At 38.9% G+C, this 13,741-nt stretch overlaps 1 protein-coding gene across 1 annotated transcript in view; it reads left to right on the forward strand.

The window, feature by feature from the left end:
* IQCH (IQ motif containing H) overlaps positions 1 to 13,741 on the forward strand; it is a 150,724-nt gene that overhangs the window by 44,954 nt on the left and 92,029 nt on the right. Inside the window, exon 7 of the mRNA XM_011968588.1 lies at positions 6,811 to 7,002. Coding sequence (XP_011823978.1) covers positions 6,811 to 7,002 — 192 coding nt within the window. The remainder of the gene's footprint in view (positions 1 to 6,810; positions 7,003 to 13,741) is intronic.

Here is a 13,741-nt window from a genome sequence, read left to right on the forward strand (position 1 = left end):
TGCATCTGATATTCCTTGAAACAATCACTACAATCTGCAAACTGGTGCATCTGATATTCCTTGAAACAATCACTACAATCTGCAAACTGGTGCATCTGATATTCCTTGAAACAATCACTTAGCATTTCTCCATGTTTTTATGCTGCAGTAAGTAGACAATTTTTCACTAGAATTGGGGTAGTAGATGCTAGTCTATAAAATCCCTTCAACTCCCTTGAGACTCTGGCACTTTTACATTATATTAATTGTGTAACATTTTAATGACTTTATTTTTTATTATTTTGAGACAGGGTCTTACTGTGTCACACAGGCCGGAGTGCAGTGGCATGATCTTGGTTCACTGCAGCCTTGATCTCCCTGGCTCAAGCGATTCTCCTGCCTCAGCCTTTGAGTAGCTGGGACCACAGGTGTGTACCACCACGTACCTGGCTAATTTTTTTGTAGATAGGGGGTTTTGCCACATTGCCCAGGCTGGTCTCAAAGTCCTGGGCTCAAGTGATCTGCCCGCCATGGCCTCCCAAAGTACTGGGATTACAGGTGTGAGCCACGACACCTAACCTGACTTTATTTTTGAGAGGGTTTTCTCTATAAAAATAATTATTACCATTTGTTGAGCATCAATGCTGTGTATTATACTAGGAATTTTACATTTGTGATCTTATTTTAAAAGCCTTAGAGCAACCCCAACAAATGGGTAATTTTTATTCTTATTTAACAGGTGAAGAAACAAGCTCAGGGGGTGTCTAAGTTACTTGCCTACATTAATGGAGCTTATAAGTGACAGAGCTGGATTCAAAGCCAGACCTGTTTCACTTTAAAGCCCCATCACTTTCCTGTGTGCCATGCTGCCCTCTTCTCTAGAGGGAGGAAAACAATCTTGGATTATTGTATTCTATCCTTAGGTAATGTCTTTCCCATGCCCATCTTCACCTGATAAAATCTCACCCATCCTTCAGAATTCACCTCAACCCCAACCTCTTTCGTAATAATAGTACCAGCTAACATTCATTAAGTCTTTATTGTATCCAAGGCACTGTTATAAGTAATTTACATACATTATCTCATTTAATCCTTACAGCATCCTTATGAGGTAGATACTATTATTACTCTCATTTTACAGATGAGGAAACGGAGGCACAAGGAGAATGTGTATTTGCCTTTCCAACTCTCCCCACCAGCATGCCTCTCGAGGGCTCGGCAGATCCTTAGGGCCCTTCTCTGCCCCGTCTCAGTTATGTGTTAACTGTTATTCGTTCCCCACCTCTCGAAAGCAGAAACATGACTGTGTTAGTTTTGGTGTATGCTGACCATCTAGCTGTTTCCTCTGCCCCCATTAGACTAGCTAGAATTATTTATTTAATTGAATAAGACAGTCACATGTATTGCTGAGCTGGGTCTAACTAGTCAAAAATAAAACAAAAAGAGTTTTTCACTGAAAAATGAATTTGAGTCTTGCTGAAATTTTCAATTATTTTCTACTTGTGAATCCTTTCCAGAGTTGTTGCCTAGAACCATGATAATCATTATAAAAGTGCATGTTATCTGAAGCAGATTTAGTAGTAGAATTTTGGAAGGAGGGTATCAGGTCAAGTGCCTTTTTTCTACTCAAGCATTTAAACAGTTGCCAGAGTAGGAATCTATATAGTAAAGAATGCTATGGGGCTTTTTTCTTCATTTTTTGTATTGATTTTCCAGACACTTTAGTGTTAAACCATGCCAGAAGTGTTGCAGAGATGAATCACTATTACCCAAAGGCCGCCAGCCTCTTTTCCTTCTGACAGAAGGATAATTCCACGTGGATCAAATAAATACAGATGTGTAGTAATTAGTTCTATTCCCAGTGAGCCTATTTCCAACACACTAAAGATGTGAGCGATTACGGAACCTCACCCCAACAGCTTTTATCAATTTAAACTGCTAAACAACAGGATAGGTCATAACCCAGCCTGCTATTAATAATGTATTTATTATGTGCAACATTATAAATTAGGTGTATGGACTAGAAAAAAGGACACTTTTTAACAATAATAATATGATCTTCCCCCAGAAGCATCATATGTGCCTGGCCACTCACCTGATGTACAGTCCCAAGGCAATCAAAAGAATAAAAAATCTCATCCGAGGAACAGAGGCCTACATCGTCAGCGGGCTCCTCCACAGAGATGATTTAGCTGTGGCCGATATGTTAGACATACCCATCCTGGGCTCTGAGCCTGAACTAGCTCATCTTTATAGTACCAAATCTGGAGGTAAACGTGTCTTTGACAGTGCCAATGTGGCAGTTCCTCCTGGAATAGATGACATTTATAGTCAGCAACAGGTATGTGGGGTGGACAAGTGAAGCTCTGTTCAAATATTTGAAACATCCTCTTGATCTTGGACAACTTCCAAGTCTTCTGGAGCCAGCTCTACCCAATGAAGGATAGGTGGAATAGTTGAGTTGATTTGAGGGAATCTATTTTATTTATTTATTTCTGAGATGGAGTCTCACTCTGTCATCCAGGCTGGAGTGCAGTGGTGTGATCTGGGCTCACTGCAACCTCCACCTCCCGGGTTCAGTGATTTCCGGCTAATTTTTGTATTTTTAGTAGAGATGGGGTTTCACCATGTTGACCAGGCTGGTCTCGAACTCCTGACCTCTAGTGATCTGCCCACCTCAGCCTCCCAAAGTGCTGGGATTGCCAGCGTGAAGAACTACGCCCGGCCTCAGGGAATCTACTTTAGAACTTCGTGTTTTAAAGTATTTTCCTGTTAGTCTTGCAGAAATTGCTGGAATTTCCAAACCCTTTACTCATTTGGAATAAGCACTGTTAAAATGTATATATCATTTGGACTAATCTGCTATCAATGTTTAATGCTTTAACATGGATTAATTCATCATCATATCAGCCAGTCATTAAATAGGATCCTAAGAAATAGGAGAGTCAGTTTTCGCTAAAAGCAGTGGGTTTGGAAAACTCCAGTGAGTGATCCTCCCCACTGGGTCAGATTGCAGAGGGCCTGTGAACAGAGGGCTGCAGACTTCCTTCGCTCTTCAGGAAGCGATCTAAAGGGAGGAGGGGAAAGATCTCAGAAAGGGGAAGTAAGGCAGCTCCAGGAATAAAACTGGGGAAGTAAGACAGCTCCAGGAATAAAACTATCTGTTTTTGGTTTTGCCTTGGACCAAGTGTGTGGCTATGCATTCTTCCAGCAGATAGTCAGGGCCTAAAACATTAGGAGAAATGTATTAGCCACTAGAAACGTTTTCTCTTTGAGTTAGCCCTGGCAGGTGTTCTTCCATTTAACTGCCATCTGTTTTCATAATAGAGAAAATTAAAAGACAAATGGCTGTTAACATTTCCTAACCTCTGTTTCAGTACACCTCTTGACCATTACTCTGAGCCAATTATCCCCCCTACCCACTTCTTGGGAAACCAGAGAACCGTGCACAATGAGTCAGTTTGTGAGGGACGATATTTAGGGATCCCCTCCTACTCTCAGTTGCCTGATCGTGATGCTCTGCACCTCACAGCCACTGAGCTAAAAAATCTAGCCTTTCAACAAATCATACTTTGCAGAGATTAGTTTGAAGATACTATTAGCTTATTAAATTGCCCACAAGTATTTCACTCTTGCTAGAGTATTCTTGGGCAATTTTCATGGGCTCATGAAGGAGGTTTCTCTTAACGGTATCACAACCTAGGAAAGTCGCAGGCAATTTTAGCAGGAGTGGAACAGAGAGGCTCCCCCTGAGCTGTTATATCACTTCCATTGTCATTAGCCACCACTGGAATTTGAAGATAACAAGGCATATTGCTTGACTCTGCTTCCCAGCAGAATATCTATCTGGCTGTTACACTTATTACAAGCGAAATACATTTTTAAATGATACTATTGCACACATGCACTATACATTAAACAACCTTCAAAACTTTAACATGTATGTGCAATATTTATATTGAGTCTTGCCTTCATCTTCACTGAGAAAATCTCAGGCAATCTTTGCTATGAAATATTTCAGAACTGCGTATGTTGATTATAGTTAAAGATGCAGGCACATTTAATGCAGTAAAATCTCCCTCTAGTGCTAGTATTCAGAAGTATGACTAAAAACCTCCTTAGAGACATACCAGATTTGAGAGATGTCATTTGACCTATGGTATGTGCAAATTGTATAACAATAAACCAATATTTCACCTGAGTTCTACTCTGCTTGTTTGGAAAACATACATCTGAGGTCATCAAGAATTAAAATACTCCACTGAGATTTTTCCAGATAGTGACTACCCTACCTAATCTATCTGAGCATGTCAGCATTTTGAATCTACAGATGGGGATGAATCAATAACACCGACTTTTTACCGATATGCATCATAAACTTAAAGCTGGTGAAAGAAAGCTGCAATTATTTTAACTTAGGTTATTAAGTATTTCTGACTTTCAGTTGGACTTTAGCAGTAATTATTTTTCTGCTCTTTACCAGGATAAAACGAATCACAGCTAAAAAAATTTATTACATCCTTTGAACAGATAGACTGAAACAGAAAAATGATATTTAGAAATACCATGAAGTCATTTTGTTTAGGATTAATTTGTTTAAATCTAGCATGAACACAGTGAGCATTTCCTGTTTTGATCCATAAAGTAACTATAAAAGTTCTCTTTCTGGAACATGCTCCATGGGAAATATTGACAGCTTTGGTTAAATAATCAAAAATGGCGATGCTATTTTAAAGCACTGTTCAATTTTCGCTTAAAGATAGCACATAATTCTTTCCAGTGGTGCAGTCTTTACAATACTATTGATCCTTTTCATTACTGTAGGGGATCCATCAACAGATGCCCATTTATAGGATTCTCAGAAGCAACAAATAATAGGATTTGGAAGAAATAGATAATAATTCTGTTAGTAGTTGAGACCTCCAAATATATAATATATCTAAATATGCCATTTTAAAAAAATCTATGCCAGAACACCTTTACTAACACTAGCAAAAGAATTTTCTCTGATGTTAACAGGCCAAAGACCGTTTCTACTTCTGCAAAGTGTGATCATAATACAGCAAAATATGATTAAATGTAAAATCTATATTCTCAACACATTAGAGAAATAAGGAAACAACTTTGAAGGCACATTTTAAAAGCCTTCCTAGGCTGTGCTCATCACCATATGGTTTGTAGACCGGAGTTCTGTCATTTAAACACCCAAATTATCAATACAAACTACTTGATAATTAGGGAGCTACGATAATTTTAATTTTCACCCTCACTGAATACCCCATAGTTGTATGAGGTTTCCAGAGAACCCAAGTATGGCCATTTTGCTATCTCTTCCACACTGCCGTGTAGTATAGTATCCCCAGGAAGATGTGCTGGACAGATACAACCCAGAAGAACAGATCAGGCCTTTAATCAAAAACTTTAATCTGATAGCTCCAAACCTCAACAGAACTGTAAACCATGAGTCCTTTCACACTCTTTAGTTTAAAAAAAAAAAATTGTGGGCAAAGAGAACTGATCAAAAAAGAGGATCAGAGTGTCACAGAGTCCTTCCGTACAGAAAACCACAGCCAAGAACGGCATGGGAGGGCTCGCGAGACAAAATGCTTAGTGTTATTTTGTTGCTTTCTGGGAAGCATAGACTGGAAAGTCTGATAGGAAGACAAGACAGAAAAATCATTTTGTAATCTAATGAGGTATTTTTCTCCCAGGCTCTGCCAGGAGAGTATTACTTATAATTAAGTCATCTTGCTATAGACTTTTATCTGATTCAAACTCACCCCAAATGGCTTATTGACTGTCAGGAAAGTGGCTTCTATTGCTCCTCTTCTGACTTCACCCTTCTCCACCTCTCTGTGGGTTGGGATAGGCAGCACAGTGAAGAGGGAATGAGCATAGGTTTTGGAGTCAAAGCAACTTGAACGGAATTCCTACTCTGCTACTCAGTGCTGTGTGATTGTGGGCAAGTTATTTAAATTAGCGGAACCTCAGTTTATTTACATATAAAAGAAAACTAATAATTGAGTCCACCTCATAGATTATTGCATTAAATGAGAAAATTCATGCACAGAACTGAGATGAGCCAAAGGCCTGTCTCCTACTGAGAGTTCAGTTATCTTAGAGATCATCATCATCATTATTCTGATACTTGAGCTTGGAGTACTGTTCTGTCCCTTAAACTCCCATGTGTTTGAGCCCAGTTCTTGAGGAAATGTTTCAAATAAAATGGCAAGTAGGTGTGTATTCCAGGAAGGTTGCTTTCACAAATGTTTTATCACCTTTATCTGTCGTCTTCTATAATATACTTGTTTATATCACACATATACTAAACTCGGCCAATTGGCCAGCCAAACAAATGTATTTCTTGTACATTAATGAGGAAAAAATTAAATGTTTTATAGTTTATAGCAGTGAAAAGCTCAACAAATCCCCAGTTAAAGTTTTCAAGACTATAACTCTTTATAGTCTTGAAACAATTAAAACATCATTTGAGGAATCAATAAGTAAATGCATAATTCTCCGAAAAAGAAAGAAAACAATATCAAGATTCAATTACAGGTATTCAGGGATTGTTTCTTTTGCCTTCAAAAGCCAGCAAAATGATAATTTCAGAATTTCTCATAATAAGACTTGCTTTTAAACATGTCTTTGGTGTCACTGGTTAATGGTTTCTTCACATCATATTTATATCCCTTTAAACTTCTTTAATCTGTCTTAATAACTAGAAGATAACCAAATGAACTGACCATTAGAAGTAAAGACACATGAGAAGTACAGCGGAATCCCAGGAAATGAACTGTATTAAATGTAGCTGTGTCTTCGGCCCCACAGATGATAGAGCAGCTGAGTCAGCTGATAACTGATCACCTGCAAATACAGCGCTGGCTCTTTAAAATGGACTCTGAGTTCCGAGGAAATGGGACTGCATTTTGTGATATTCCTTCCTACCTAAAGTGCTACAAATGGGTGCTCAAGGAGAGTAGCAGATATGGCCTTGAAGACTGGAGAAAGAAATGGGCACAAGTGAGTATTCAATGGTGACTTAAACCCGCAGTGTCTGCGAACAGTTAGGGGATGAAGCAAAAAGTTCAGCTAAGAGATGAAAGTACTTTCCTCTCTACTTAGCTCTGTCACCTGCCAGCAGTGCCTTTCTTGGGACCTTTTTCCTTATATACACAATGAATGGGGATTGACTGAGTTCTTTTCTTTTTTTTTCTTTTTTTTGAGATGGGGCCTCACTTTGTTGCCCAGGCTGGAGTGCAGTGGTAAAATCAGGGCTCACTGTAACCTCTGCCTCCCTGGCTCAAGCGATCCTTCCACCTCAGCCTTCTGAGTAGAGGGGACTACAGGCATGCGCCACCACGCCTGGCTAATTTTTTCTGTGTGTGTGTGTGTTTTTTTTTTTTTTTTATTGAGACAGGGAGGGTCTCCTTATGTTGCTCAGGCTGGTCTCGAACTCCTGAGCTCAAGCAATATGCCTATCTCAGCCTCCCAAAGTGCTGGGATTACAAGTATGAATCACAGTTTGGGTTATTTTCAGTGTTTCTTCTCTGGGCCCTAAAAGTCCTCATTCACATCTTGAAATTGATTATGATAATTAGGAAGTAATTTTTTATCACATTCAGGTAACATTACAAATCTTATAATTTGCCCTAAGTGGTTCTTGATCATGTGCTTCTAACAACTGTTGTTATTAAGCTAGCTGTATTTTATTATGAGATAGAAATTCTATTAGTGAATGGTTGTCACCTGGAAGCGAATGTATAATAGCATTCTGTCAGCAGTCATATGTTTTTGAAGACAATTCAAGGAAATTTATGTAACTGCTGATCCCTGTGAGACGCTGAGAAAATAGTACATTCCAGCCAGAAAATCTCCCAGCAAAAGCTGAGCTGTAGGTAAGAAGTCTTAGCATGAATGGACGTGTATAGATTTTTTGCATGCACATTTGTGAAGGGATGAATTGTACAACCTTTTAGTCCATTCCAAATTTGCTTAATTAAACTAATTTTATATGGTTTAATATATAAATTAAACCTGCCATTCTAAAACTATCCTGCTATGCATCCAGAAATCCCCAGACTTGCCTGACTTCTCTTAATCCCAAATCTCTGTTTTGGCTGACCTGCTGGTTGAGGCATAACCGATTAGGAAAATCTCAACACAAATTCCCTTAACTGGTTCCTTCCCTACCAGCATACATAGCAGTGGGCTGTGCAAAGTGATTTGCGTCTGCTTTGCGCATCCCACTACGGAACTATATGAATCAAGACACAAGTGATAGAGAGGGAGGGGCACACTGGAGGGAACCACATTATTCTTGGAAAGTGGAGTGATGAATAAATCTAGAGAACAGTCAGGAGAGAGAGTTCCCTTTGACAAATGTGACTGGTTTCCCCATGATCTATTCTGGGCTTCGTTCCTCCCTTCCATCAGTAAATGGACTAAATGCAGTACCTGTCATGGCCAGCTTTTTACATATTATTTAAAGGATACTAAAATGAATTACTCTTCTAGATAAATATAAAACAAAGAAAATGTATTTAATTTTGAGGCCCATAGAGATTTCCTTTATATTCTCTTTGAACTAGATTTTATTTCATATTGTATAGTTTTTTTTTTAAAGCAACATTGTTAAGATGAAACCATAAAAATATGGCTTTTTTATTTAAAACATTGAAGTGTTAATGTGCAAAGTATGTGTTGGCTTCAGTATTTCAAACCAATAATTTTTAAAGAATTCTGTTGACATTAGACTATGATAAATTTGAAATGTTTGACTTTAAAAAATATTTTAAATACTGACATTTGGCTGCATTTAGAAGCCTCACTGTGCATTATTTAAATTTCAGTTATTTTAAACCGTAGCATTTTTAATTGGCACCAAATACATTTGGCACTGTTGTTAATGTTATTAAATGGAAAGCTCTTGAATAATTAATAATCTATCTAAATCATTTTTTAAAACTTAACAAGAAAAATATAATTATTTGGAAATCTCTTTACAGTCTGAAGCCAGTGCTTAGCCATGATCTGAAGCCAAAAATAAAAATAAAGTAGTTCTGAAAAGGTGCCTCTTTTTTTTTTTTTTGTAGGAGCCTATTGACATTCTTTTGCCTTCAAAGTGAAATCATATTCGGAGTGGAGGTGAGCTGCAGCCTCCACTGAGTGTAGCTATTGAGAATTTAGGATTAGAATTCTCCTTTGTTCCAGAAGACCATCGTAATGGTGCACATTTAGACATCAAAGCATTACTTTACGAGCACAGGCATGTTTTAATGTCCTATTACAGTTTGTAGACCTGTTTCTTTTGATAATGAAGATGTTGTGTCATCAAGCCTAGCCTGGCACATACAAAACATATGCTGGCAGGTTATTAAAAATTTCAGCTTCTTGATGAAAGACTATCCTGCAGGCTAAGAGTCCAGAGAAAGACTCCATTCTGGGAGAATTATTAGAAATGAGAATATGACTGTAAGCACTAAATTATGTTAATACTTACAAATAGCATCATTTGCATAGCAGTTTATGATACGATACCATGATTTTTCTCATTGGTATGTTGTAGGCAACAGATTAAAAACAGTGCTGTTTATGGAAGTTTGAACTCTTGAGATTCTCTTTCATCTTATGCAGATACTGGTTTTAGATGTAGACAGGATTCAGTGTAGACTCAAGTGTCTAGTATAAAGATCAGCCAGGCCAGGCGCAGTGGCTCACGCCTGTAATCCCAGCACTTTGGGAGCCAGAGGCAGGTGGATCCTGAGGTCAGGAATCCTGGCTAACATGGTGAAACTCCATCTCTACTGGAAAAATACAAAAAAATTAGCCAGGCATGGTGGCAGGTGCCTGTAGTCCCAGCTACTTGGGAGGCTGAGGCAGGAGAATGGCATGAACCTGGGAGGCGCAGCTTGCAGTGAGCCAAGATGGCGCCACTGCATGCCAGCCTAGGCGACAGAGCGAGATTCTGTCTCAAAAAAAAAAAAGAAAAGATCATCTGGCTAGGCGTGGTGGCTCATGCCTGTAATCTTAGCACTCTGGGAGGCCAAGACGGATGGATCACCTGAGGTCAGGAGTTCGAGGCCAGCCTGGCCAACATAGTGAAACGTCTCTACTAAAGATACAAAAAAATTAGTCGGTGGTGGTGGTGCACACCTGTAGTCCCAGCTACTCAGGAGGCTGAGGCAGAAGAATTGCTTGAATCCGGGAGACGGAGGTTGCAGTGAGCCGAGATCACACCACTGCACTCCAGCCTAGGCGACAGAGTGAGACACTATCTCAAAAAAAAAGAGTCATCTCTTTTTTCACTATGTAATTTGGAACCAGAGTTATCTGGCTGGTTATAGTTGAGAATTAAAATAGTCCTGAAGTCAGCAGATGCTGAAAAGTTGTAGTCACCATTAAAAAAAAAATCAGTAGAGACATGTAGGTGATTTTTAGGAAAAGCAGAATGTTACATGATGGCCAAAATGGAAACAGAACACAACTCTATCATTTTTTCTCGGTGACTTGGTACCAAGCCTATTCTCTTCATCCTACCAGCTAACAAAACCTACTTCCCCCAACAAGTTCCAGTAAACTCATTCACTTAAGTACTCTGCTCGTTAAGTTTTAATGAATCCACACTCTTGCACACACTCCAAACTCCCTGTTCCCCAGTTGGGGGTATTTATTTCCATTTAGGAGGAATAAAGGCTTAAACAAAGGAAGGCAAACATGTAGGAGAGAAACATTCCTGGGTAAACTCACCTAAGACAGTCTAGGGAGACCCAGGCAGACATTTACTGTGGGTACCAGTCCTTGGGGCTTTTTTTTTGTTTTTTTCTTTATGGGTGTTTTCCTTTCCTCAATTCCTGGGTCATTGGCTTAGTGGCAGTGATGCTACTGGTGACACTGCTTTGCAAGAGATCTTTGTAGAATAATTTCTGTGTGTAGAGAACTACGCCAGTTCACTTTCAAGTTTCTCTGTGTAGCCCTTCGTTGGGCCTCTGTTACCCTGGAGATTCTGGGATGTGGTCTTGGCATTACTGTTTTACCACTTAATGAGAAAAAGGAAATTGAACTGGCTCTTGAATGCTTCTAGTAAACATTGCTATTTTAGCCCTTTGCAAGAGCAGTTTTACCTTTATTTGTACTTTGGTTTACTTTGTTTGACATTTGATACTAATTTGGGGATCACCAATGGAGGAAAAAAACTAATTAGATTTTTTTTTTTTTTTTTTTTTGAGGTGGAGTCTCACTCTGTCGCCCAGGCTGGAGTGCAGTGGCACGATCTCGGCTCACTGCAAGCTCTGCCTCCCGGGTTCAAGCGATTCTCCTGCCTCAGCCTCCCGAGTAGCTGGGACTATGGGCGCCCGCCACCACGCCCAGCTAATTTTTTTGTATTTTTAGTAGAGACGGGGTTTCACCGTGTTAGCCAGGATGGTCTCGATCTCCTGACCTCGTGATCCGCCCGCCTAGGCCTCCCAAAGTGCTGGGATTACAGGCGTGAGCCACCGTGCCCGGCCCTAATTAGACATTTTATATTAATTTAGGGATCACAAAGGTAAGAGAAGAACTATGCCTAGAAAAGGTAGAATAAACTATAGTTGTTTTGCCTCCTTTTAGAACTAAGGCAGCAAACAGAAAACACAATTACAAAAGAGAATCATTAACCATTTCATGGCATAGAACTCCCTGCATCTCCACCTCCATTGTGAAGACCTCTGTCCATTCAGAATGGCCCTGGAACTAGGTCATAGGAGCCATTGCAGGATGGCAGAGCTCGTTGTCCCGTGTGGAATTTAGTAGGTATTTATTAGGTGATCCCAAAGAGCCACTGCTTGTAATCGCATCATTTTTAGAAAAGTTTAAATATAACAAGATTTAAAAACTATTTAACCAAATAAGTACATAATCATTTCCCCAAACATAGTTGTTTTCATTTTTGTGTATTGATTTCTAAATATGCAGTATTTCTTTCTCATAGCTACAATAATAGTGTATATGCTAGTTAAACATCAGATCTTAAATATTCTCCATGTTTATACATAGTCTTCACAATTAGCAGGTGCATAATATTCTCTCATATTGATGAACTCTAATATATTAAACAATTCAACTAAGTTGGAAATTTAGGCTGTTTCCAGCTGTCATTTTTTGGCGGGGGGAGGAAGGAGGGAGGAAAGATTTGTTTGTTTTTATATTTGGTTTTTGTATACACCTCTTTTTGCCTCTGTTGACTTACTTCCCTAGGAGAAGGACCCAGGAGTAGAATATTGTATGGCTTTTGTTACATATTGCCATATTCCTAAGAAGATAGTACCAATTTCCAAGGCACCTAGCAGAGAATAATCATACTAGTTTTATCACAACCTTACCATCAGGGATATTATGAACTATTTGCACTTTTATTTTAGATCTAAAAATCCAACTTCTCATTGCTATTATTTGATTACTAGAAAGGGATATTCTTTTCTCATGTCCTTATTATTTGTGTTTTATATCAAAAGCACAAGATTTTTATATTTTTTTAATCTAGATTTTCTAGGTTAAGAAAAAAATCTAGGTTATTCTTTTTTCTAGTTATGAAACTACATATAAATGATTATTGTTCACTTGTTTTTATATTTATTTTTATGTGCTAAAATCTTGACTTCTTAGATTATCTTTATGTATTTAGTTGTTGCCAGAACACTGAAATTAAACATTTTGTAGATCTATGAATACACTGTTAAGGTGTTGACATTTCCTTGTATTTCTTTGTCGTCATCATCATCATCATCATCATCATCATCATCATCATCATCATAAATACTGCAGAGTACCTACTGGGTACCAGGTATTGTGCTAAGCATATTACCTGAATTGTCTCATTTAAACTCAGAAAAACCCTGAGGTTTTTACTCATTTACTTCCATACCAATTTAAGGTATAAGGAAGGTATTACTATTCTGTTTACAGATGAAGAAACTTATTCTTAAGAAGTGACTTGCCCAAATTTATAGCTAATAAATGATTGTGCCTTGCTTTTAACCCACATCTGACTGCTGCTAGCCCAGTGCATCTGCCACACTGAGCCAAGTACATTTAGGAAAGACCTTCTTATTTGAAGGTCCTGGAGAAGTGTTCTCCCGCAGGTCCTTGCCTTTGTGACTCATACCGTGTGCTGCCCTTGTGGCAAATTTTCTGCTTTCCAGAGATTTGTGGGAAACACAAATATTCCTGGAACACAGAGGCCACTGCTCTCAAATTTCTTCCCTTTCCTAGATGACAGAAGAGCTGGCAAACTGGGAGGTGTAGGGGGCCATCAGTACACACACCTCAGAGCTGGAGAGGAGGAGCCCTGCCTGGGAGTTTCTAGATTCAGCTCTTGCAACCCAACTGCCTCACATACCTGGTTATGTGCATGGGTGATGAGAGAGAATTTTAGACATCACCCTTTGATTGTTCATGGGAATGACAGATTTTCAGTGCCTTTCTCAATCAATTTCAATGCCTTTCTCAATTTACAGGCTCACTAAAATGATCACGATAGTATCATTCCCAAAAAGCTTGGAGTAAATTCCCAAAAAGCTTGGAGTAACCCACCTTCACAATCAGATGTAGCATTAAAAATATTGTAAGTATTTAAAACCCTGGTTTTTAGCTCAGTGCAGTTGGTCACTCCTGTAATATTTTGTAATCCCAACACTTTGGAAGGTCGAGGTAGGAGTTGGCTTGAGGCCAAGAGTTCAAGACCAGCCTGGGCAATATAGTAAGACCTTATCTCTACAAAAAATTT

This window comes from Mandrillus leucophaeus, unplaced genomic scaffold (assembly GCF_000951045.1).
Source record: "Mandrillus leucophaeus isolate KB7577 unplaced genomic scaffold, Mleu.le_1.0 Scaffold12, whole genome shotgun sequence".
Taxonomy (NCBI): domain Eukaryota; kingdom Metazoa; phylum Chordata; class Mammalia; order Primates; family Cercopithecidae; genus Mandrillus; species Mandrillus leucophaeus.